At 39.9% G+C, this 25333-nt stretch overlaps 1 protein-coding gene across 1 annotated transcript in view; it reads right to left on the reverse strand.

Moving 5' to 3' along the window:
• The window catches only part of SPEF2 (sperm flagellar 2), a 67667-nt gene extending 42873 nt beyond the window's left edge, over nucleotides 1-24794 (reverse strand). The window contains 10 exon segments of the mRNA XM_050913389.1: nucleotides 594-762; nucleotides 2502-2689; nucleotides 3825-4013; nucleotides 9350-9566; nucleotides 10454-10533; nucleotides 11582-11722; nucleotides 13337-13507; nucleotides 15219-15471; nucleotides 23844-23946; nucleotides 24737-24794. Of these exon segments, the coding sequence (XP_050769346.1) occupies nucleotides 594-762; nucleotides 2502-2689; nucleotides 3825-4013; nucleotides 9350-9566; nucleotides 10454-10533; nucleotides 11582-11722; nucleotides 13337-13507; nucleotides 15219-15471; nucleotides 23844-23946; nucleotides 24737-24794 (1569 nt within the window).
• Between the last annotated feature and the right edge of the window lie 539 nt (nucleotides 24795-25333).

Genomic DNA, 25333 nt, shown 5'->3' on the forward strand with positions numbered 1-25333 from the left:
TTCACTTGTGAAATTACATTAATGTATTGTAAAGTTGAAGAAAAGTTTTAAGGCACCCTGAAAAATAGTTATTTGTATTCTAACAGAAGGTTAAGAAAAATGTCAGCCATTTTTAATAATTTTCACAAATGTTACCATCTTAAAACAAATGGATCACTCAAAACAATAAATCTTGTTAGAAAGTTTTCACTCAAATTGCTGAAATTAAGACTATCAGGTTTTGTAACAGATACAATATTTCATTTTACTTGCTTTTGCTGGCTGCTTTCTGTTGCATTTTTAAACGTGGTAGCATTAACCACACTTCCAAATTCCAATTAGCTAAAAATTAATTGCATTGCAATATAATCAATGTTATATACAAGAATGAATTTATAACAGTGTTTTAAAATTGCACCAGTTTTCCAGTGCTACTAACATAAAATATAGCCATATATTTCATATAGAACCTCAGGGAATGAAAAGAAAATGCATGTCAAAATCTGGTATCAGAAACTAGTAAAAGAACAAAATGAAACATCACAACAAAATGTTTATGATTATGAAAAATCAAGGTGTATTATCTTTCATTGTGTCTTATCAGTTTGATGTACCTTGTATTCACCATAGTCTTTTTCATCTAACAGATTCATTTTATTCAGCTCTACAAGTTGTTCTGGGCTTGGTTCATTTGGCAAAGGTTGAATTGAGGCTTGTTCATACATTGGTTTTCCATTAAAAAAAAATTCCTTCCAATCAAGCATCAGTTTTAATGGAATTCTGCTGCAGAAGGAAAAAAAAAAAAAAAAAAAAGAATGAGTTCCAAAACAAAAATTAAAGGGCTTACATATTTGAGAATAGTGGACCCAAATTTACAAGCATCACAATCATGAAACAAGCATATGTTAAACTAGATATAGTTTATAATGCTTTCTACAGTTATTACAGCTTTTTATAAGTGCTTGGTTACTTATATGACAGCCATAGGCACTTGTAGGCTTCAGTGTTTTCACAAATGTGTCATCACACAGTATTGGGCTGGCAGAGCTGTGTAGTAACTGTTTTGCTATAGCTATTTTTCCCTGCTCCAAAATACTCTTCCCTTTTGTGGGGTAAAGCCTCCTCTCGCCAAAAATCTATAGATTTTTTTTGCTGGAAGCTAAAATTAATTTAGAATTATATGAGTAATTAAACTCAATTTTTTTTCTTTTAGAAAGGAAAAATATTCATATGAAACAAGACAAACTGCATACAGTAGCAAGCTAAATGCAAACAGGATGCTGACATACATCACATTAGAATTATATGGCTGCTAAATAAACAGTATAATTAACAGCTTAAATTTAACAAATGGTCAAAATGAAAGTTTCTACTATTTCTTAAGGTTACATCAATTTGGACTTTCTTTTTTTTAGTAATGACTGTAGATAGTTGAGTGTTATAGCTTTAAATAAACTCTGTATGTGCTGTTCAAAACTAATTGAATACCTATTGTATGCATCCTGCACAATGAAGTGCACGGAAGGACAGACAAAGCATACCTATAGTGGCAGTAAATGCAGATACAACCTTGATATGCATCCTTTGGAAAGATATTTCAAATATCTGTACATATTGTGCACCACTCAGTACAAGCAAATGTGACACCAGCTTACACTGGAACCATGACTGTGTCAGACAAGGAAATCATCAGATCATCACTAAATCGTGTCTAGGTTGACTATTTTATCACGCACTTACTGGGCCTAAATTTATATCATTTCCATAAAATATAATCGTATGTATTTCATATGGTTACAGTTTTATTGTTTTAACGTACAATTACACTAAAAGGCAATGAAGATTTTGGCATACTTTCTAATGCTGTAAGCCTTACCCCATAGTCTAATCACTGAATACTAATGAAAGAACAACAGCAACAATGCCCCACTCTGTGGTTTGGGAAACACTCCTACAGCACAGGCACTTGGAGGTTAGTGCCTTTTTAGGACCTTCTCAGAAACCCTGTGCAATTAGGGCATGTCAGAAGAGGGAATCACAGCATGTAGGACTCAGAAGATTTTGGACTGAGTTGCTACTCTTAGGACAGTCCAGGCAGGTTGATACATCTTAGGAAATTCATTCTGTTTCTATTACACTGAGGAAGTGTTCAGCTAGCAGAGCAATCTAGAATGAGATGAGTACCACTCAGTTTTTAACTTTTAAACTAAGGAATTTGTTCATAAAAAAGGAAATCAGTAGTTCCACAAGCTGAAGAATTAGTGGATCTTGGTCTCCTAACGATTCAAGTTAGTTGAGTTTTCAACAATGCCTGGCTTTAGCATTAGTTCACCCTGTATTACACATCACTGAATCCTCACATCAAAGTAATATAATCATTTTCCCACACAAACTAATTGGAGCTGTCCTGTAAGATATCTGAGAATCTACATAAGATGTTATGGTGCTTAAACCAGTCTGAATAATGAACCGTAAGAGCTACCTAACAGCTGTTATTTTTGCCTAACAACTACCATACTCACTTGTTTGTCAGTAGACGATACTCTCCCACTTTTGTTGACAAATCAATGATTTGGTCGATGACTTCCCAACATATAGAATAATGCTTTTTATAACGTGCCTGAGCTCTTTCAACAGCAATTTTCTCATGATGTTCTCTTTCTTTGATAATTTGTTCTCCATAATCAATTTTTTCTTGTTTTGCAAGAGCCTAGAATTGAGATTGCAAAAAAAAATGAAAGTGCAGAAGTGCACAGTCCTGGAAATGAAAATGAACTTGCTTATTTAAGTAAAGAAATGAAAATAGCTAGATTCTCACCAGAGCTGGATAGTCAGCAAGCAGATTAACACATAGACAAATCTAAAAATTTTTATTCATTCTATAAATTCCAGTTTGTTTTCTAACTGTTAAAATATAATGAAATAAGGGAGAAATATAGTACTTCTTCCATGACAAACAGATTAAGAACATATTCAGTGCTTAGCGGGTAGGGAAACATGAAATGATGCTCTTCCTAAGGAACAACTATGCAGATGCATTGGTAAAGGCTTAGTTCCACTGAAGCCCACAATGGAATACTCATTTAGAATATGTGACAAGTAATTTAACTTACAAGATTCTGATCTGCAAATAATTTGATATTATTGATGCTGTTCAATCTTTCAGAAAGATTTCTGGTCATGGTAGAAAATTATCAGCAGTTCCTGTGATGGTGTGTTCCTTTTGGCTGAAAGTGTACTTAAAGAGATGTTGTAATCAATAGCTATAGCTGCTGATTACATAGGACTCCAGCTGTGTTGGAGGATTTGGAGCTGCTAATAATTTTTGGCAGGAGCAAAATAAGATTTCTACCATCACATTATGGCCTACTATGAGCGTATCACTTGGCATTTTGCCACAGGATTATTAATCAACTCCAAGCTTCAAGGTAGAAATTAGCACTCATGAGTGAAACTCCTCCAGCACTTGTCAAAAACGGATGTTAACAGATTACATCTAAAGGAAATGAAAAACATGATTTTTGAAACAAGATCTTATATCATTGTCTTTTGTCATTTTGCCTCTGCAAGACTGTGCCTTTTAAACTCAGCATACAGAGATGTTTTCCTACAAAGTTAAAAGTAGTTTGGAAGAAAAGATCAAAATTAGACTTCAAGTTGCTCAGCTTTATCCCTTATTAACTTAGCTGTAACTTTCAACATATGTAAAAGAATATACTCATCATTAAAACACCCTGTCCCTAGAAAAGTCCTAAATTCTAACAATTGACAATACATATTCCATTTTATAACAGGAAGGTACTGTAACAGTCCTGCAGCAATTCAGGGAGCAAATAATCTTTTACCGCTTCTCTATCAAGAGCTTCTTGGAACTCTTTCAGTCGTCTTTCTTCATACTGTTTTTCCCTGAAAATTCTGTTTTGCCTTAACACCTCTTTTTCATGTCGAACATGCATGAGTTGAACAGCAATCCTCCGCTCCTGCTGAGATTGTCTCATTAGTCTGTAAATAAGCTGCTCCTCCCGGTAAGCCTCCTAAAAGATAAAAAATAATAGTATTAAGCACAGCTTATAAACTATTTCGTAGACAACTCATCAGTTTCTCCTATGAGAAATACTAATGGAGTCATATAACAGCATTTACCTGCTCATTTGATACATAAATCCAGAACAACATACATATCTATTTATGAGCACTATTTTTGTAAACTATATAAGAATTGTAGAACTATAGAACTGAATTCTAAATATGTCTTAATGAGATACTCAGTAAAAATACATTTGTTCAGATTAACTCCGTTTTAACTTTGATATTTCCTGTGTGCAAAGAAACTGCAGCATATTTCAAATAATTGCTTCTGTATGTAAAGATATACCCTTTCCTCAAATCACTAACTTATCCCTCTGCTTCACCAGTCCCCATTCTCAGCCATACTCTGCTGGATCCTTGATTAGTCTATTTTTCTACAGGTTTGAACTTTTTCCTTCTTTATTGGGATTTGGGTAATTATCTCCTCCATTCTCCTCCATTCTCCTCCATTCAGGAGACTGGGAATATGAGGAAGCATTCAGAACAGATAAAAATACAAGACTGCTAGGTATAAGTTTCAGTCTTCTCACTGGGACATGAATAGAATCTCCTATTCAGTACTATAAGAAAATCATTCTGAACCATTGCTTGAAGCATGGTCGGTGTGCACACACTTTGAAGGCTGTGGACTGTTACTTTTCAAAGTACTTGTCAAAACATAATAGTATCTTCTTACTACTACACTTCTCTAGACTCTTCTTGGTATCTAAACTAATGCTTAACCTAACCTAAAGTTCTTTCACAGTCCAGAACTACTTCTGAGTTCCAAGCAAAAGCATCAGCTTGCCTTTCAAGCCCCATTGCCAAATATCACTCCTACAGCAGAATTTTAGAAGAAACTTCTGATTCGCTGCACATTTGTTTCAGATGCAGGAAAACTGCTATGAAATGTATTCAAATCTAAGGACCTAAATTTGATCGGGAACTGATCTGAAGAATTCATTCAAATTCATTTTCCTAAGAACAGAGGAACAGGTAAAGCCAGTTAGTAGTAGTATGAAAAACAAACCAAAATAAAGTATCACTTCTATTTTCTTTTAATCTGGTTTATTTTCCATTGGCTGTCTACAACAGAGAGGGCAGAACACATTACATAAATTCACCTATAAATGAAAAATCAAACTTTATTACATATTATCATACTATTTATGAAAGAACTCTACAAAGAGGGCTAGATCTGTGCTACACAATGCAACCAGAACATCTGTAATACATTTCTAACACAAAGCTGCAAAACATAGCTATTTTAATTGCAATAATAAGAACAACAACTTTCTAATTAATTTAGATCTTCATTGTTGATGTTAGGGAGAAGCCAATATTTTTCAAACAAAACTGTTTCCATATTTTTAAGTGCCTTTCCCTTTACAATTGCTGGGAATAAAGCACATTCCAGTTAAATACTGGTGACTTGAAAAGACTAACTTGATATAAAAATCCCTCAACATTTTGCTTATTTTAGCCAAAATGTGAGCTTTGCACTCCCCTTTCCTAGCACTGAATCTCATGACACTGCATGATAGTTCTACTGGCAAAGATGTGGTCATCTTGGGCTTTAATCCCAGAGTGCTTCACCTGCACACAATATTGTCTCTACAAATCTTATCACAAAATGAGGATCTAATTTTGAATGTGTTTTATTTTGTACTCTATTTGTAGTGTACTGTTTGTACAGTATTTTTCTACGCACAGAATTATCATCATGCATACAACTGAAATGGAAAACAATGCAATTTAACAACTTTATATGCACTTTATATTTTCATATTCATATTATGTGTCATTTAATAAAGTTCAGGTGATAAAATTTTCCAATAGCACTGCCTACTGAAGACTTAATCTGTCCATTTATCGCTAACATTCATGAAGTCAAGACAATAAAAGAAGACATGATGCCCTTTGCTGCCTCAGTTCTATCCACCGCTTCTTTGGACTTAGTATTTCATTAAGATTTCAAAGAAGAGTAGAGGATGCACAGACTTCGCTTCCTATTATAAGAAAATATCCTTCATTGTTTTCTTTGGTTGCAACTGCTTATCCTCAACTATGGATTAGTTCAGCAATAAGTACTCCACCAGAGGAAAATCTCTTTAAATCCTAATTCACAGGGGATTGAAGGAGCCACCCTAACAGAGAGGTCATTTGTCATACTCAAACCATCAACTGTATGGTGCAAATAGTTGGCCCAGTGAGAAATCAAAGCATGTCATCTAGGTGAATGGGCTCTTTATAAAGGGAATGGGAAGATGCTCCTTTAGAACATTTCAGAGCAGCCAAAAGACACCTTTTCTTTGTTAACTGAAGGGTAGAGAACTTCGATATTCTAAGTGATCAAATATTTTGACTTGCTGAGTAGGCCTAAAAAGAGCAAGCAGAAAATTTTTGAGGAACAAGAATGTATGAAAAGGCAATTAACTCAGAGCTACACAATGGATAAATTAGGATTCAGAACACCAAACTCATAATTTCAAAAAGCGTGCTTAGCGTTCGTAGCTATCTTTCATACAAACAGGAATGGACAAAGTACTAAAACCTAAGGTTGAAAAGTTTTGAAACTTCTGGGTATACTAGGAGACAAAATAAAAATAGTAATACAATTTTTTGACCTAACAATTTACATCAACTTCTTCACAGAGGACCGTGAAGTGTCTGAAGAAATCATAAATATCGTAAATGGGACATCTTAGTAATCATTTGAAAAATTACTACTGAGAAAGCATAATACACACTTTTTTTCAGTTTACCTACTTGAGACAACAGTGGCATCCAGTGGCCAAACATTAATGTGTTTGTTTCATGTTGTTCATACATAATTACTATATCATGTTTTTCTATTTTTCTATTTCCTTGTTTAATTTACGTACAAATGAAACAATTCTGTCCTGTTGTCTAGTCATAAAATTTATGACCAAAACTTACAGCTTAGCATAAATAAATCTATTTGGTTGACACGCAATAATCTAGTAACAATTAATTTCCCGTCCCATTTTCATCTTCTCAATTTATTGCCAACGGTAACTTCTTCCTGATAACTTTTTAAATTCAGAGAGATAAAATATGAACAGAGCATTTAAAAATAACGAGTACTTAGAACAAATACTTTGTTGAAATGGTGGACATCAAAGATTCAGTTGGGATGAAGCCATGTTACTGTCAAACACTTTCGACTCCTGCCTATGAAAATCTGACTGGCATCACACTGTGCTGCACATAGAGGAGTGTCATGTAATTGTAAGGCATTTTTTCTCCCAGGCTCTGACTTGTAGTGTGCTAAAACCCAAAATTTGAACAAGATTCTTTTAGTAGAGGTTTATACATATGGACATGAAACACGCTAAAGCACTCTGAAGGGATGAAATTCATTTGACTCTAAATGATCCCGTGCTCTGTGTTCAAGTTTTATGTTATAGTATAATATCTATTGAGTATAGGTAAAAATCTGACCCTAATGTCTACAAGAAAGCTACAATTTCAGTCTGCAAATCCTTTCTGCTTTGACATCTAATGGAGGGAGAAAGTAATTTTCAACAACTTTGTATATTTATTTATTTTTTAAAGAAAATATCTCAGTTTGCTTGACACTTCTTTTAAGTTAAGCAACATCTAATTTCGGAAATCTCACAGTGTTCCAACCAGACTCCTCTTCCTCTGCTAATTTAGAACCAAATTAGCACTAAATGGATTCTCTGATCTGGTCAGACTACTGTTCCAGTCAACTGCTCACTTGTCTTTCCTTCTAATTCTTGCAGTCTGTGACTGCTATTGTTCCTATATCAACACTGATTTTTCTTCCTGGGAAGTTAAGAACACTATTGTTACTTTTGCCTTGCTTTGGAGCCTCACTGGAGCCAGTCTAATTGGCAGCACGTTGCAACAATTCCTCCATCTCAAACTGACAAGGCTTGTACTACAACTGCAGGTGGACCAGCTGTCTGACCTCCTCGACAGCACTGGCTGGCTTTGCTGGCTTAGAGCTGCTGTTTCCACCAAATGCCCCAGTGATTGCTGCTGGCCAAATGGCCGTCAGCTGATAGCCATGGCTATGAGAACCACTAGTCCAGGCTGCTGGGGTTGTGCTGGGGCCGCAACAGCTGATAGCAGGTAAAAAGCAAATTTTGGGACTACAGTGATTTCAGACAACTGGGTTGCAAAACTTTTTCATGGCCTATGCATATCAACAAGAACATGATATAGAATCTCTTTGAATGAGAGCTCAGAGAGGATGGACTTTTGGTCTAAGTCACTACAGGTGTTTTTCATAGCATATAGGTCTGGGATAGACATTCAGAATTCATCTAATTTAATTTTTTCTTAACAACTCCAAAAACATCTCCAGACATTACATGCCAATGCCTAAATATATATGCATAATTTCATACTTTTCCTTTTCAGAGATGCCACACATCTGAAGTGCTATTATTACGCAGCAGCAGTGGAGATAGGCTGGGCTATACTAAGTTCAATACCTATGATCTAAACTAAGGACTCACAGTGCGATACTAAGATAAAAGATAACTAGAAATCACAGACATCCAGTAAGTTACAAGGTTCTGTTTTGATACAGTCATTACAAAAGAGAAGATCTGTGAAGTCAGTAATCTAAGAAGTGTTTTTTGAATGAGGCATGTCTGAGGAGGAACCTGAAAAGCCTTGAGCTTTATGGGACAGGATTCAAATGGAATAACCTGCAACATCCATTTTTAGACACAATACAGACATCCTCCAGAGACACATCTTCTATTCCAGAACACATCAAAAATCAAAGCTCTGACCTGCAAAGTAAGTGTTTTGCTTCTTCATACCACCCAGCACAACAATTTCAGAATTCATCCAGTCCAGATCAAAAACTTTACATGACATATTTGTAAATACAGTTTTTCAACCAAGGAGTGACATGTTTGTTGTTTTTTAATGTCTCTTCTTCAGAACCAGTACACATTTTGATAATTTAAAGTTCAACTTTGGGGGGGAGGAAATAGAAGACGGGTCTTCAACTGATTTTTAATAACCTTAGCTCTGCTGCCTTCATTTGATCCTTTATGGTTTATAAGGATGAAGTATGACATAAAGGTGGTGAGAAAGAATGGACAACCTTCCATATTTTTCAAGGAAAGACAATGGTTGGCATAAAAGTTATTTTCAGAGATAAGTGTATATGCCTCCCTTTATCCACTCCAAATTTTATTCAACTCTCCAAAAATACTGTTGTTTTATATTTGTAAACAAATTTTTACATTACTAATTGTGCATGGGTTATATACTTCAGCATACATTTTCTCACCTCTTCAGCTTCATGTGCTATTAACTGTTCCATTAGCATTTTTCGTCGTCTCTTTTCTCGTTCTTCTCTAGCAAACGTATCTTCCTCTAAACGTTTTTGAATTTTCCTTATATATTCATCATCTGAATAAATATTTAACAGCTCAGTTGCTGTCTGTGCTGTAGTTTCTAGAGTTGTTTCTTGCAACTTCTGTGTTTGCAATGATTCTTGTATATTGCTGATTAAAAAGATTAAAAAGAAAAAGATCACTGACTTTATAGGAATTATGGTTCTTGGAAGTGTTTTCATACAGATCCCTGTACAGTTATGTGCAAGTCTGACAAATGCACAACAGCACTCTGTATGGGCACTGTGGCTACTTCTTGGTGCTCTTGTGCCCCACAATGACTACCGAGTCCAGAGGAGGGCTCCAGCACTGACTTGAGCCAACTGTCTATTAGTTCATTTGCTAATATGAAGCCAAATTCTGCAGAAACAGGAAATTAGGATGGCTCACAGAATATCAAAGAAAGATGGGTTACTCTTCAATACATCCATACACTCTGAGTGCAGTTTTGCAGAGTTATTAATCACAGGTTGTTTACATACAGAAGTATCCACAGCAGTATGCATAAGGGCCATCTCTTCTGAGTACGGCATACATATCACCAAAGGTGACAGAATGACTATTACTTAGAATTATTCATAAATAAATCAACATACAGATAAGTCTAAGGAGAAAGGTTACTTCTCTCTATTTTCTTTGAAATGTGTTACCGTGTATGTACATCCACAACCATTCTTGTCTCTCTGTAAGCCTAACTGACCTTACAGACTCAATGACTGAAATGAACAGAGAAGAAGAGATGCACTTTGTGTCCTTTGTTGCTGTACATATGGCAAAAAGGAAAGAAGGAAGCTTGGGCCATCCCTACTACAACTAAAGTTAAGGTAACAGTGCTGGAGCTGGAATATTTCCAGTGCTAGTGGGACAATCGCTCAATGGACAATCACAGCTTAAAGTAAACAAACCCTTACATTTTCCTCAAGTAGCTGTCTGCACAGATAGTAGGCAGCTGAGGTAGGACCCTGTCTAATCTTAACAATCTAATATCCAAATATTACCTATCAGTGACTTGGCTGTGTACTGCAGAGGCATTTCCTTCCATAGACTTCTCAAACTTTTTAATCTCCTTGTATGTGTCCTGAAGAAATAACACAAAATTTTATGTTTCTTTTCTCATCACAAAGCTTCATAAGGAAGGTTCAACAGACTAAGTATTAGGGAATTATTTTTGTGTCACGATAGTACAACAGAAATGTTTACACTGATAATATTTTAAGCATCAGGTAGATCAAGAAAAAAGGCAAGACTATTTCCTTCTTCTACCTTTCATTTCCTTCCCCTCTCTCCTTTTCCTAGCTATACCTATGTCCACCAACCAGAAAATCCTAACATTTTGCAGCTGTTCATTCTGCAGGATAATTCTGATTTTACGTAGGACTCTAGCAGTTTATATAATTCCCACCATTCAGGGATTTGAAACAAGATATTCTGGGCTATGATCTGCTTTCGATTTAGTACCTTTAATTTATCCCTGATAGTTACTCAAGCAACTATGTTCCTACAGTCTACATTTAAATGCACCTGTCACAGTTGCGCAGTTGTAAAAACTGGTAATATTTGCACTCCTGATGACCATACAGTCCATGAACTGTAAGATTACAATCCAAGTACTCTTCAGCACTAGATAATACAGATTTTTTTTTTATTGTTGCATTGCCATCATCTCTTGATTTGATCTAAGACTATTATCAATTTCAGCTGTAACTAACATTTTTGATAGAGCAGACAATTTTATAGCGTGTTACGGAAGAGTTCATATGTTATGCTGCAAAACTTCATCATGCACAAATGAGAAGGAAACATTAATGCTTTTATTTCACGTATTCTACTCAGTAGACTAGAAGCTAAAATACTGTCAGCAATTAAATTAGTACCTAGCTGTGGTATTTATTCAATAAGAACTTTCTCTTACATAAAAATAAATTTTTACTAAGTAACAAATGCATAATCATAATCACATTAATATTTAGCCCAATTTTCACTGGTTGAGTCTACTATATCATTATAACAGTTATATCAGCAGCTTTTGGATGGTGCAAGTACAGTCTTTGTAAGTGTAAATGCTCCCAGAAATCATGTTTTGCAAGTTCATATAATAACATTAAAAGAATATAGATGATAGTTACCTCTGCTTCTCTTTTCTTCTTTAATAATTTTTTAGCTTCAATAGCTTTTACGGTGTGGCTTGGTGGTGGCTTTGGAATCTGTATAATGGCTGCTTGAATCCTGGCCATTATTTCATTTTGTCTCCTTCTTCCTATGCGATGCTGAATATTCAACATCTTGTGTTCAGACACTTGAGTTGAAACATAATACACCTTATGGCCCTAATACACTACCTATATATCTATGAAGTAAATGTAATTAAGCCATAAGGAAAAAAATCTTCCAGGAAGAAAGTAGAAGAGCTTGTCAGGCTCCAGGCTTGAGCAAATTACTTTTCTTTCTTCCTTTTTTTCTTTTATTTTTTTAAAGTGAATCACTAAAATGCCATGAAGGCAAAAAATTCTTTATCTTTTGTCCACAGTTAAACCGTGTCTTAAGAATATTCTCAGACACTGTGCTCATAAATCACCATTTTTATATCAAGAAGTAGATATTGTAAAATGCATTTTAAATTAAAGTATCATTCTACATTCTGAATAATTTGACAGCTTAGCAATATGCTAGTTCTCAATATTTGAGGAAGAAGATATATTTTTTAAGTACCATTATCAGAAAATGGTACATCTATGTATGCTATGTCTGCATTAACAAATAGCGTGGTGCAATAGAAGCACATCTGTAAAGAAAAACAGTTTGTGCTCAGTGCCTAAGGGCGGAGCACTTAAGGGCTTGTATTAAATTCTAGCTCTAGTATGGTACCTGTTTCAAGTCAGAATTCAGCACAGAAACTGAGAATACAAGTTTCCTGGCACAGAAACTGAGAATACCGTTAGGTAATATTACCACTGAACAATGAGTCACAGTTGATCAAGAAGTAACAAACATTTAAATTACACTACTTAAAAGTGCACTACAGATACATGCAGTTAAAGGTGGAATTGAGTGGAAAAAAGTTTTTTTACAAAGTGTCAAAGATAGTTAAAAAATAAATATGTAATATATCAAATAAGATATTAATACATTTTCTTTTAAAATTTTGTTTGAATATTTTGGATATTGCTTGTATTTTCTTTTCTAGATACATGAAGGGACATTTTTTTTCTTTCTTGCTCATGTAGTGGTGATAGAACAGCTAAATAACAACAGCAAGACTCTCTCCCTTTAATTAACCACATAAAATGCATCTCAAGTTAGTCAACTTCATTTTCATTGTGGTTCAACACCCCTTGGATAGCTGGCCAGTTCCTCTATATAAACTACAGGCTGTACTTTGGATGACTGTTCCCATATCTTAAGAAATTAGTTCCTCTTTTTTACTTTATCAGAACAGCTACACAGAGCTACAAGATGTTCTGAGGCCATACCCACTACAGGTCCCCTTCCCTGTGTCTTTTTCCTGCTTTTGAACAATGCTTCATCTTTTCTTCACAAATGAAGAATGTCACAAACCTCTTTTATACGGACACCTTAAACACATACAGTTGTGAAATTTACATTTTGTCTTCAAATCTATAAATATTTTCCATGCATGACAATATACAAATACTCTCAATTTAACATTAAGTGATTTTTAAATATTTATGGGTTTAAGGGTCTTATAACAGTATATGGGCTTTATATCTACATATTAATGATTGCCATGCGTACTCCTTTTCTTTGTTTTTGTATAAACATGACTGTGTAGCACAGAATTAACAAGCATTCACACTGGCTTTAACTGACTCATGACCTTAAGAAAATACTTCCTCACAAGACTGTAAAAAGTAAGTAGTCACCTTTTCAATGTCTTGGGCTCTTTGTTCCTCTTGGAGCTTCTGAACTTTCTGTTGTTCTGCAATATGTATACGAGCTATTTTATCTTCTGTTGCCTTAGATTTTATTTCAAAATGCTCTGAAATCTGCTGTAGCTGCAAATCAGTCTGACGTGGTGTTAAAGTTTTCAAACGCTAAAATTAAACATCAAGCAATGAAGAGTCAGAAACAGTAAGAAACATTTAAATATGATAATTTTGCAATAGTCATTTCAAGCTGTGTTTTCCTGTGTTAATGTACACAGAAAAACATCTAAACATGGTTGAATATTTTTCAGAAAAACAGGACTAGCTCCATTGAAAAGAACATGCCAATTTGAACTTGAACAATGCCAAACTTTGTTTAGTTTGGAGAACAGGAGGCTGAGGGGTGACCTCATTGCTCTCTACAGCTTCCTGAGGAGGGGAAGTGGAGAGGGAGGTGCTGATCTCCCCTCCCTCGGATCCAGTGACAGGACACGTGGGAATGGCTCAAAGCTGCGCCAGGGGAGATTTAGACTGGACATTAGGAAGCATTTCATTACAGAGAGGGCGGTCAAATACTGGAACAGGCTTCCTAGAGAGGTGGTCGATGCCCCAAGCCTGTCAGTGTTTACAAGGCATATGGACAATGCTCTTAATAACATGCTTTAACTTTTGGTCAGCCCTGAAGTGGTCAGGCAGTTGGACTAGATGATCGTTGCAGGTCCCTTCCAACTGGAACTATTCTATTCTATTCTATTCAAACTGAAATACAGAAAATTCAACTTAAACATAAGAAGAAAAAAAAAGATTACTGAAAGGGTGATAAACAATTTGCCCAAACGGGCTGTGAAGTCTCCATCTTTGGAGATATTCAAAACCCAACTGAACAAGGTCCTGAGCAACCTGCTCTAGTTGACCTTGCTTAGAGCAGAGGGGGTGGATTAAGTGACTTCCAGAGGCCCCTTCCAACCTCAACTATTCTACGATTCAAATGCCATTCTGAACCTATCTATTGACAGGAGCTACTTTTAGTTGCTTTATCTTCTTTAAGCTATACCTCTGTAGGTGAAGGGATATTTTGACTGTTTGGTACTATCCTTGCACTTGTTGGTAAACTTTCTGCTTGTAGACTATTTTTCAGGAAGCTCACCAGAAAAAAATGTGAAATTTCACCCAGCTGAATTTGATTCACCATATATAGCTTCTTAAAGATTGCTCATCCTGATAACGAATTATGGTCTGCACATGCTGAACACTACTGTTGAAGACAAGAAGAATGTCCTTAACAGAAATCTACTGCATCCATACTGATTTCCTCTTAGATACTCTCTGTCCCCTTCGTTTTTTCCTGTTCGTATTACTCAGCATATGGTTATTGCAGGCTGGAGTGTAGTATAAATATATGGAGAGACGTGCAACAGAAGGAACCAAACCACCGTGGCACAAAGCTCCACACACTTATAAATAGGTTTTCTGGAGGGGAAATTAGTCTAAGTTGACACCTATACTGCAATGCAGTCTGCAATCTGTACTGATCAAATGAGTAAAAAGGCAGCTGCTGAACAACTACTAGCCTTTGTTGCTATATGTATTTTAAGTCTGGAGAAAGCTTAAAAACAGAGCAAGTAACACAGAACGAGCCAAAACAAAGGAACACAAACTACAGATGATCAATATCCTCATGAGTCACAGATAAACCGTGTAATCCCACTGTCTATGTATAAGACATAGCAAAGGACTGCTTCTTTTCCATATAAGTACTGGGTTTTGAATAGGAGATTTAAAAAGTGGGGAGGGGAAGCATGCAACGTGCTCGAGAGGTACATGTAAATATGCTACCTTTTTTCCCATATTTTTATACGAAATAGGCATAGTTAGTTACCTCTCGATACAAAACACTTTCAATAGACTTAAGCTTTGCAGTTGCTGCAGGTCTCATTGCTTCCATGGCTACTCCAGTGAGCTTTGCCTTTCTCTTTTTTTCTAAAGCAATATACAATTCGTATAAAAGCTTTGTTGCAGCCCCATGCTGTCCTGTCATGATGTCTTGGGCCACGTTCTCATTAAACTGTACACCAAGGAGGTGAAGCGTGGGCTCCAGGCGAGAAAAATTGTTAAGTTTTGCATTTGCAACCCTGTATGATTAAAAACAACAACAACAACAAAATCAGAACGTAAACTTATTTTCATTTCCAACTTGCTGCAATAAGCATGGTCGTGACATTTATCTCATACCAAGATAGGACTGGAAAAAAACACAGACGACTTCCTTAAAGTAACGTGATACACACTTTGGCTTAGCTTTTATACTGCAGTACATGTAACTGTACTGGTCTACTAGGCATAACTTTTGGAAAACATAGAGAACACATTGGGTTATATAAATCTTGATATATGCACACACAAAGTGCATCTGACAGCAAAAGCTTACCCTCATTTGCAGCTAATTGTATATCATCCACAAAAAGTACAAAGAGTTAGAATGAAGTTTCTATATTAACTGTATCAATCCACTTGAACACTAATCAGCCAAATTATAGGAAATTATAAAAAAAGTCTATATAATCTATTAACCCTCACAACACTTTGTCATATTTCTTCTCCAATAAAAAGAAATGGACACATGGGTTGGAGTAGTGTTGAAGACAAAGACTATGCTCTCAATGAGCAATTTACATTCAAAACTGAAATAGTGGATGCAGATTAATGTTTTTCTTGATATGTAGATTCCCCTGTGGAAGCACTCAAGATCAATAGATATACAGGCCAAAACCCAATAACAATAAATTATCACTGTATCACAATTAACAGATCAAATTTCATCCAACAAATCCGTAACTTCAACCTGAGTCAGAACATATATTCAATTTTAACTTAAGACCTTCTGGTAACACAGTATTCACCTTATTCCTAGATGAAACAGTCCAGGAGCTCATTATTCTCACTATAATAGTCCATGCCTTATTTCTTACACAATTATATATAACTGCAGATTACAAATATTGAACATTTTTCTGCCATTGAGCCAAGGTTCAGGTGAGCCATATTGTCAGAAATCACCTCACATGCATTGAGAAGCTGTGGTGTTATCACCTCTTAACTTTTTGTTCTGTAATCAGATCAGATGGAATTTCTTAACCTTGCGTCATAATACAAAAATGTTATAAATATTATTTCAAGATCATTGTAAGAGTTCAGGGAAAACTACAATATTTTGTTTTTCAAATATGGACAGCCAAACTGGAAAAAGTTTTCCAGTAGTATTGCTTTTAAGAAAGTAGTATCACTTTCTCAATTATTATTCCTTTGCTTATATGTCCGAGAACTGTGCAACATAAGCAGCTAATATAGTTAAGTAGACCTTGACTAGTTAGTCACAATTACCCCACATTCTAGCGCCTTCTAGATTACAGTTGCCTATCCTAAAAAAGGAATCCACATTTCTCCCACCACCACCCCAACAAGTATGATCTTGTCTTGGGCTGTGCTAAAACATATTAAAGTGATGCCAGCTTACCAAATGATCCATTAATAATATGCTTTTCCTTAATAGCACACTCTAAATTTTAAAAGTATTACTTTATAGATATTAAGTAAGATTAGGAAGGTACAGTTTCTTGCAGGATTCCAGGACCATACAATGGCTATTACACAGTAATAATTGATTTAATGTGCAGAAGAAATATCTTGGAATTGAGAAAACATTGCCTCAATTCTTGATAGTTGTCAAAAGATCAATGTCAGTATTAGAAAAAAAAATAATGAAGAAAGGCGAAAACATCAAATTATCTTTACAAAGTCATGCAGTACATGGTAAAGAACACCACATATAGTCCTCCTCCCTCTCATACGCCAGATACTCCCAGACTTCAGTAATGGTCAGGCCTTTCTCTGGGCCTGGTCCAATATATCCATGTCTTTCTTGCACTGGGGAGTCCCGAACTGGACCCAGCACTCCAGATATGGTCTCACCAGCGCCACATCTTCTTAATGTGGTCCAGGATGCTGTTGACCTTCTTTGCTGCAAGGGCACATTGCTGGCTCATGGGCAACTTGTTCTCCTCCAGGGCCTCCAGGCCCTTCTCTGCAAAGCTGCTTTCAAGGCAGTTGGCCCCCAGCTGGTACTGAAGGCATGGGGTTTTCCTCACCAGATGCAGGACTTTGCATTTCCCTTTGCTGAACTTCATGAGATTCCTGTCAGCCCTCTTCTCCAGCCCATCAAGGTCCCTCTGAAGGGCAGCACAACCATCTGGTGTATCAGCCACTCCTTCCAGTTTTGTATTGCCTGCAAAATTGATGAGGGTGCACTCTGTCTCAATCATGCAGGTTGTTAATGAAGATGTTAAACAGTATTGCTCTCAGAATCAGTGTGTGGGCTACACCACTAATCACTGACCGTCAGCTGCACTTCACACTGCTGATCACAACCCCTTGAGCCTGGCAGTTCAGCCAGTTTTCAGTCCACTTCACTGTCCACTTAACTGGTCCGTACTTCATCAGTTTGTCTCTGAGAACGTTAAGGAAGACAGTGTCAAAAGTCAATGTAAACGGCATACGCTGATCTTCTCTCAACCACTGAGCCCACCACCTTATTGTAGAAGGGTGTCAGGTTAGTTGGGCATGATTTCCCCTTCATAAAGCCATGCTGACAACTCCCAGTCGTCTTCTTGTCCTTAATATACTTGGAAATGGTTTCCATGCTTATTTGCTCCATCAGTTCCTAGGGACTGAGGTGAGGCTGACTGGCTTGTACATCCCCAATTCCTCCTTCTTGCTCTCCTTGAAGAGAGGAGTGGCAGTTGCATTCTTGTAGTCCTAGGAATCTCCCCCAGTCACCAGGACCTTTCAAAAATTATTGAGAGTGGCCTAGCAATGACATCGGCCAGGTCCCTCAGCGCAGGTGGGTGTACGCCATCAGGTCCCATGGACCTGTGTATTTCCAGCTTATTTAAATGTTCCTTAAGCTGATCCTCCTCTACCAGTGGCAAATCCTTCTCATAGAATTGTAGAATCATAGTACGGTTTGGGTTGGAAGGGACCTTAAAGATCATCTAGTTCCAACCTCCCTGCCATGGGCAGGGACACCTTCCACTAGACCAGGTTGCCTCAAAGCCCCATCCAACCTGGCCTTGAACACTTCCAGGGATGGGGCATCTACAACTTCTCTGGGCAATCTGTTCCAGTGCCTCATCACCCTCACAGTGAACAACTTCTTCCTCACATCTAATCTAAATCTACCCTCTTTCAGTTTAAAGCCATTACCCCTTGTCCTATCACTACATGCCCTTGTAAAAAGTCCCTCTCCAGCTTTCTTGTATGTCCTCTTTACGTACTGGAAGGCTGCTATAAGGTCTCCCTGGAACCTTCTCTTCTCCAGGCTGAACAACCCCAACTCTCAGCCTGTCTTCATCGGAGAGGTACTCCAGCCCTCTGATCATCTTCGTGGCCCTCCTCTGGACTTGCTCCAACAGGTCCATGTCCTTCTTATGTTGGGGGCCCCAGAGCTGAAAACAGTACTCCAGGTGGGGTCTCACCAGAGTGGAGTAGAGGGGTAGAATCACCTCCCCCAACCTGCTGGCCCCACTTCTTTTGATGCAGCCCCCGATATGGTTGGCTTTCTGGGCTGCAAATGCACATTGCCAGGTCATGTTGAGCTTCTCATCAACCAACACCCTCAAGTCCTTCTCCCCAGGGGTGCTCTCAATCCATTCTCCGCCCAGCCTATATTTGTGCTTGGGATTGCCCCGACCCATGTACTTGGCCTTGTTGAAGTTCATGAGGTTCGCACTGGCCCACCTCTCAAGCCTGTCAAGGTCCCTCTGGAGGGCACCCCTTCCCTCCAGTGTGTCGATAATACCACACAGCTTGGTGTCGTTGGCAAACTTGCTGAGGGTGCACTCAATCCCACTGTCCATGTCACTGACAAAGATGTTAAACAGTGCCGGTCCCAATACTGACCCCTGAGGAATGCCACTCGTCACTGGTCTCCTCTTGGACATCGAGCCATTGACCACGACTCTTTGAGTGTGACCATCCAGCCAATTCCTTATCCACTGAGTGGTCCATCCATCCAATCCATGTCTCTCCAATTTAGAGACAAGGATGTCGTGTGGGACAGCGTCAAATGCTTTGGACAAATCCAGGTAGATGACATCAGTCGCTCTCCCCTTATCCACCAATGCTGTAACCCCATCACAGAAGGCCACCAAATTTGTCAGGCACAATTTGCCCTTAGTGAAGCCATGTTGGCTGTCACCAATCACCTCCTCATTTTCCATGTGCCTTAGCATTCTTGCAGCATTCTTGCTGCACACTTTCCTGCTAGTCTCAGGGCTTGGGATTTCTGAGTGCAACTTTCACCAGTAGAATAGACCAAGACAGAGAAGGCATTAAGTACCTCAGCCTTTTGCATGGCAGACTGAGGAGTATTCCAGAGTCTGAGAGGGAGATTGATCAATGGAGCCGCACTCTGCCATCTATGATGCATGGAAGCCAACTCAGCCTGGCCACTACGGAGGCACGTCTTGGATCTGCTTTGTGTCAGGAGGAAGGCAGTGTCACAAGGGATAAGGAGGGGTGGAAGAAGGTTACAGCATGGACCAGTAAGAGAAACCCCTCCTTACCCTCTAAGATACCCTTAGAGAATAGGTACGAGGCCCTGGGTAAGGTGGATGAAGCACATAATGAGATAGAGGAGGAACCTGCTGCAAGCAGTCTTGCCAAGGTCAGAGAGACCAACCCCTCACAACAAAACCTGCATTAAGACCAGCGCTGAGAAGAAACAACAGTGAGTTATGGTCATTGGTGATTCCCTCCTGTGTGGAACGGAAGCACCCATTTGCAGACTGGACCCTCTTTTCAGGGAAGTTTGCTGCCTCCCTGGGGCTCGAATTAGGGACGTCACCACAAGACTGAAGAGCCTAGTACAGCCTTCAGACTACTACCCGTTCCTGCTCCTTCATGTGGGTTCAAATGAGGTCGCAACAAAAAGTCTGAGGTCAATCAAAAGATATTTCAGAGCCCTGGGAAGAATGATAAAAAAACCAGGAGCACAAGTAGTGTTTTCCTCAATGTAAGCACTGATGGTTTTTTTTTCCACTGGGTCCTGTGCCCCAGTCAGCAGTAGGCTCATGTTTTCCCTAGCCTTCCTTCCGCTGTGGAGTTACCTGTAAAAGCCCTTCTGGTTGCCTTCCATGTCCCTCACCAGTTTTGATTCATAATGGGCACTGGCTTTCCTAAAGCCATCCCTGCATACTAAGACAGTGTCTCTGTGCTCCTCCTGGGTCACCTGGCCCTGCTTCCACGTCTTGTATTCTTCCTTTTTACGTTTGAGTTTTGTCAGTAGCACCTTATTCTTCCATTCATGCCTCCTGCTGCCTTTGTTCAGTTTTATTCACATTGAGGTGGATTATTCTTGGAGGACATGATCCTTGGAAGAAAAAAAAAAATAAAAAAAAAAAAAATCAGTCAGCTGTCTTGGACCCCTCTTCTCTCCAGGACCATTTTACATAGAATTCTTCCAAGCAGATCCCTGAACAAGCCAAAGTCTGCTCTCCTGAAGTCTAGGGTTGTGATGCTGCTATTTAGCTTGTTCACTCCTCTCAAGAGCATGAACTCCATCATCTCATGGTCACTGCAGTCAATGCTGCACCTGACCTCCCTTGTTTGTACATACTAGGTTTAGTAGAACGTCTCCCTTCTTCAGCTCCTCAATCACATTTCTCAGGCATTGCTTGTGCCTGGCAGTGTTTCTCTTCCAGCTGATACCAACTTGGTTAAAGTCTCCTATTCAGACCAAGGCCTGTGAAAATGAGAATTCTTCCAGTTGTCTTAAGAAAACCTTATGCACTTCTTCCTGCTCAAGTGATCGGTGGCAGTCACCACAGCATCACCCAGGTTGGTCTTTCCTCTAATCCTAACCCATAAGACCTTAACTCATCATCATCCACCCCAAGGCAGCGCTCTGTGCATTTTCTCTGCTCTCTCACATAAAGGGCAACTCCTCCTCCTCACCTTCCCAGCCTGTCCATCCTAAACAGCCTATATCCAGCCATGGCAGCACTCCAGTTTTGTGAGCTATCCCACTGCCTGTCTGTGATTCCAATGATATTGCAGTCCTGCAACTGCACACAGGCTTCTCGTTCCTCCTGTTTGTTCGCCATGCTGCATGCATTAGCATACAGGCACTTCAGAGAGGCAGCCAGTTGTGTTGATTTACCAGAAGAAGTGTGAATGCTCCTCCCACTATGCTGTCTTCTCAGTACTTCCTTAACTGCATACATACATTTGGGGTGGGCAGCCTTCTGCACTGTTTTGCCCCTCTTATTCACATCACCCTCCTCGTCTTGCTTGCCAGTCTAGGCCATCACTTCCTCGTTTGTTTAAGAGTAATCATCTCCTTCCCCCCTCATTCCTAGTTTAAAGCTATCCTCACCAGGTTTGCCAGCCTGTTGGCAAAGACGCTTTTGCCCAATTTGGTCAGGGGGATCCCATCTCTTCCTAGCAGTCCTCCACCTTTGAAAAGGACCCCATGACTGTGAAAAACAAATCCCTGCTGTTGACAGCTGCTGCACAACCACTTGTTGACCTGTAGAATCTATCCACTCCTCATCAAGCCCTTCTACCTCATCAGCAGAATTGAGGAAGACAACACCTGAGCCCCTATGCCTTTGACTTTTGGCTCCAGAGCCACTCTTGATATGCTCCAGGTCTCTCTGGCAGTACCCTTGCTGCCCACACAGAAGAGCAGCAGCGGTAACAGTGCAAGGGCTGGACGAGCCTCCGCAGTCCTGGACCCGACCCCCAGCAAGCAGCAAACCTCCCTGGCTAGCATGTGGGGTCAGCAGATGGGAACCTCCATCTCCTGCAGGAGAAAGTCTCCCACTGCTATCACTCCCCTTTTCCTCCTGGTGCTCCAATGTCGTTCGGACTTCATTAGCTCAGATACTTTGTTGCACAGAGCCACCAGCCTCTCATCTGCTACCAAGGCAATGAACCTGTTCTGCAGCTACAGATGAGCAGGTGGAGCAGGAAACTTCCTTCTCTTGCCAGAAGTCACAAGCTGCCAGTCATCTCCTTTTCCCAACCCAACAAGCACAGATTCTGCCTGCCTCTGTGTTCCTGTATCTGCAGTGTCTCAGAGAAGATCCAGTAAATCTCCTTTTCACCATCTGTGATGCTGAAGAGTCTAATGACCTCCTGCAGCAGCTTGACTTGGTGACACAGACCCTCCACGAGCACACACCTCTGCAGGCAAAGCCACCACCTCCCCCTGCCCAAGGCTAAGTAAAGACTCTGGGCATTGCCTATAGCCTGAGACATGGAGAATTGCCTCCTTTCTCTGGAGACCAATCTGAGTTGAGCCCTCTGACATTGACTAGTTGCTCCAGTGGGTACTGGGGATCATGCCCTGTCATGCATCACCACCTTTGCTGAGCACGCATACGCTGTCTCAGTAGAGTTTCTAACCTCTTCTTGCACCTGCTGAAATGCATCTTCACTAATTGCACCTCCCTAATCAGAAGTCAGCTGGAGACAAGAGCTCAAAGCACCCTTTTATCAGGAAGAGTTGACAGAACTTGTTAGACACTGCTAGAGCTTGCTAGAAGTAAAAGCCTCCTGAAGCTACCCTTTCCCAGCAGCAGCAGGCACTCTAAAGTTCCTCAAAGAGTTACCAGGAGTTCTCCAATGATCCCAGAAATTCCTAAGAGGTCTAGAAGTCCTAGAAGCAGAGCCCAAAAACTGCTGTGCAAAACTGCTGCGTTTGTTGGCTGCCTTTGTTAGCTGTGCTCAAGCTGCTCTCCTACAAGTTGGTGGTACTTGTATAGGAAAGGGTATAAATGAGAAGCACAAAGAACATAAAAAAGATGTTCAGAAGAAACAGGAAGAGATGTACAGCCTGGCACACTTGATATACATGTGCACCAAGGTCTGCCAAAATGGAGCACAAGCCAAGGAACCCCATGAACTGCATCATCAACATACCAAGGCTCACAGATCTGCACAAGATTTTTCAACTTCCTGTTTTTCTGTTCTTCTTCATTGTGGATATTACACCAGTTTACTTGTAAACTTATAAATTCTTACATGATCTTCCACCAGGGCTTCACTCAGAGCCTTGCAATGCATCTCCATCATTTTCATTTTAGTGAAGATGTAATGGTCACCACCACACCACACCTCTGGATTCCTGGCTCTACACAGCTCACGGGGACAGTGTCAGTATCTCCTATCTTAAAGGCATCCTTGAAGGGCTTGTTGAACTTTTGGTCTAACCTGCTACTATTGTAGTTAAAACGCACAATTTTCTTGAAGTAGTATGATCAATCTCTCTGAAAATACGAAGCTAATCCATGTGTCAAATACAAGTAGCTTTTGACTTATTGATAAATACATCAAATCTTGTTAAGTTCTAGATGTCTTTCCCACTCTGCATTAGCAAATCCTAACTGAAAAATAAATATTTTGTCTGATTTCTGTAAGAGACATGTTATCTTTATGTACTAACCTGCTCTGTGAAAATTGATTAAAGTCATCCTGAAGACCGTATTTGTGTAGAAGTTCTCCTAGGAGGTAGCCAGTAGAAAATTCTTCTGAAAATGATCCTGGAACTAAGTTCGGGTTTTTGTTGTTTGTTTTTTAAAAAAAATAAGATAATGCAAAGAATTCATACATTAATCTTAATATAACTTATTCTTATTTTTAGAACAAAATTAAGTCCAAATTTTATTAAATAATTCAGAGGAATTTTAGAAGATTGATCTAGCAGTAACTAGTTTTCAAGTCACAAATAAATCTGCTTTCAGTGTAGTTATTTTGCAACACAAGCTTTAGTCTTTTAATTCTTATTTTCAGTGTTAAAAAGTAAACAATGTCATAATTGTCATTAAATCATGGCAATATGTATAAATAATAATTACTAAATTTTCCATAAAAAATGCAAACAAAAACAAAGCTAGATGTAATGTGTTTCTCTTCCACGGAAAGTTGCTCCCTCCTTGCAGAACAAATGCTTCTCTAAAGCCAGCACAACATCTGCCATTCAAAACAAAGCACTGCTTTGCAAACATATTAAAATAATTTTATCCTCTGGAGTCCTTATTAGCAGATGAAGCTTCAGCTCCTCATATCTCCTGAGAGCACTTGCGCCTTGAGGAAAACTAACTTCACCTCGAAAATCACTGTCTTGCACATGACGATTAAAAATGTACTTGAGGAGGTATCTGGACGCGAGAGAGCGGGAGGGTTCGTCGGTAGGCCAGCGGGAGCTGGCCCCGGGGGACCCCCTAGATCCACCGGCGGCACGAAGCCCTGACCCTGCGGCAGCCCCCCGCGCTGACAGGCCAGCCTGCTGCCTCCCGAGCCCCTGCCCCCTCCCAGCGCAGCGGGGCCCCCGCTCACCCACGCTCCGGGAGAGCTTCACCTCCTCGTTCAGCCACTCGCACAAAATCTCCGACATCACAGGCAGCGGCGGCGGCGGCGGCGGCCCTCACGACCGTCCGGCACCGCGTCCCGTTGCCGCGACGACCGGGCCCGGCGCATGCGCGGCGGAGGAGGGGAAGGCGTCCCCGCCCGCTGCAGCGTCCAACCCCGACGAGCGCGCGCGGCCCCTCGAAGGCTGCGCATGCGCTGCGGGTGGGGCGGGGTCGCGGGTGTGGCGGGGGCGGGGAGACGAGGAGGAAGGTGAGCGGGCTGCGAGGAGGAGCGCGTGCCCGCGGCTGTTGTCCGGGGCCGTTAGGCGTTGAGCGGGCGAGCGCGGGGCTGCCCGTGGGCTGAGGAGGGGGCGGCTGAGCACTGGGGAGATGGTGGCCGCGGGGGCGACAGGATCCTTCTAGTCCCAGGTGGTCGGTAGCCCCTGTCATTCAGCATTCTGTTCGACGATCCTCTGCCGCTCTCTGTGAGGGCTGGTCGGTGTCGGCTGGCGGTGCGGGGGCGGCCTTCTCAGCCGAGCGCCCTGCCTGCCCCAGCCGCCTTCTGGCTGCGCGGCCGGGCGCCTAG

This window comes from Gymnogyps californianus, chromosome Z (genome assembly GCF_018139145.2).
Source record: "Gymnogyps californianus isolate 813 chromosome Z, ASM1813914v2, whole genome shotgun sequence".
Taxonomy (NCBI): Eukaryota; Metazoa; Chordata; class Aves; order Accipitriformes; family Cathartidae; genus Gymnogyps; species Gymnogyps californianus.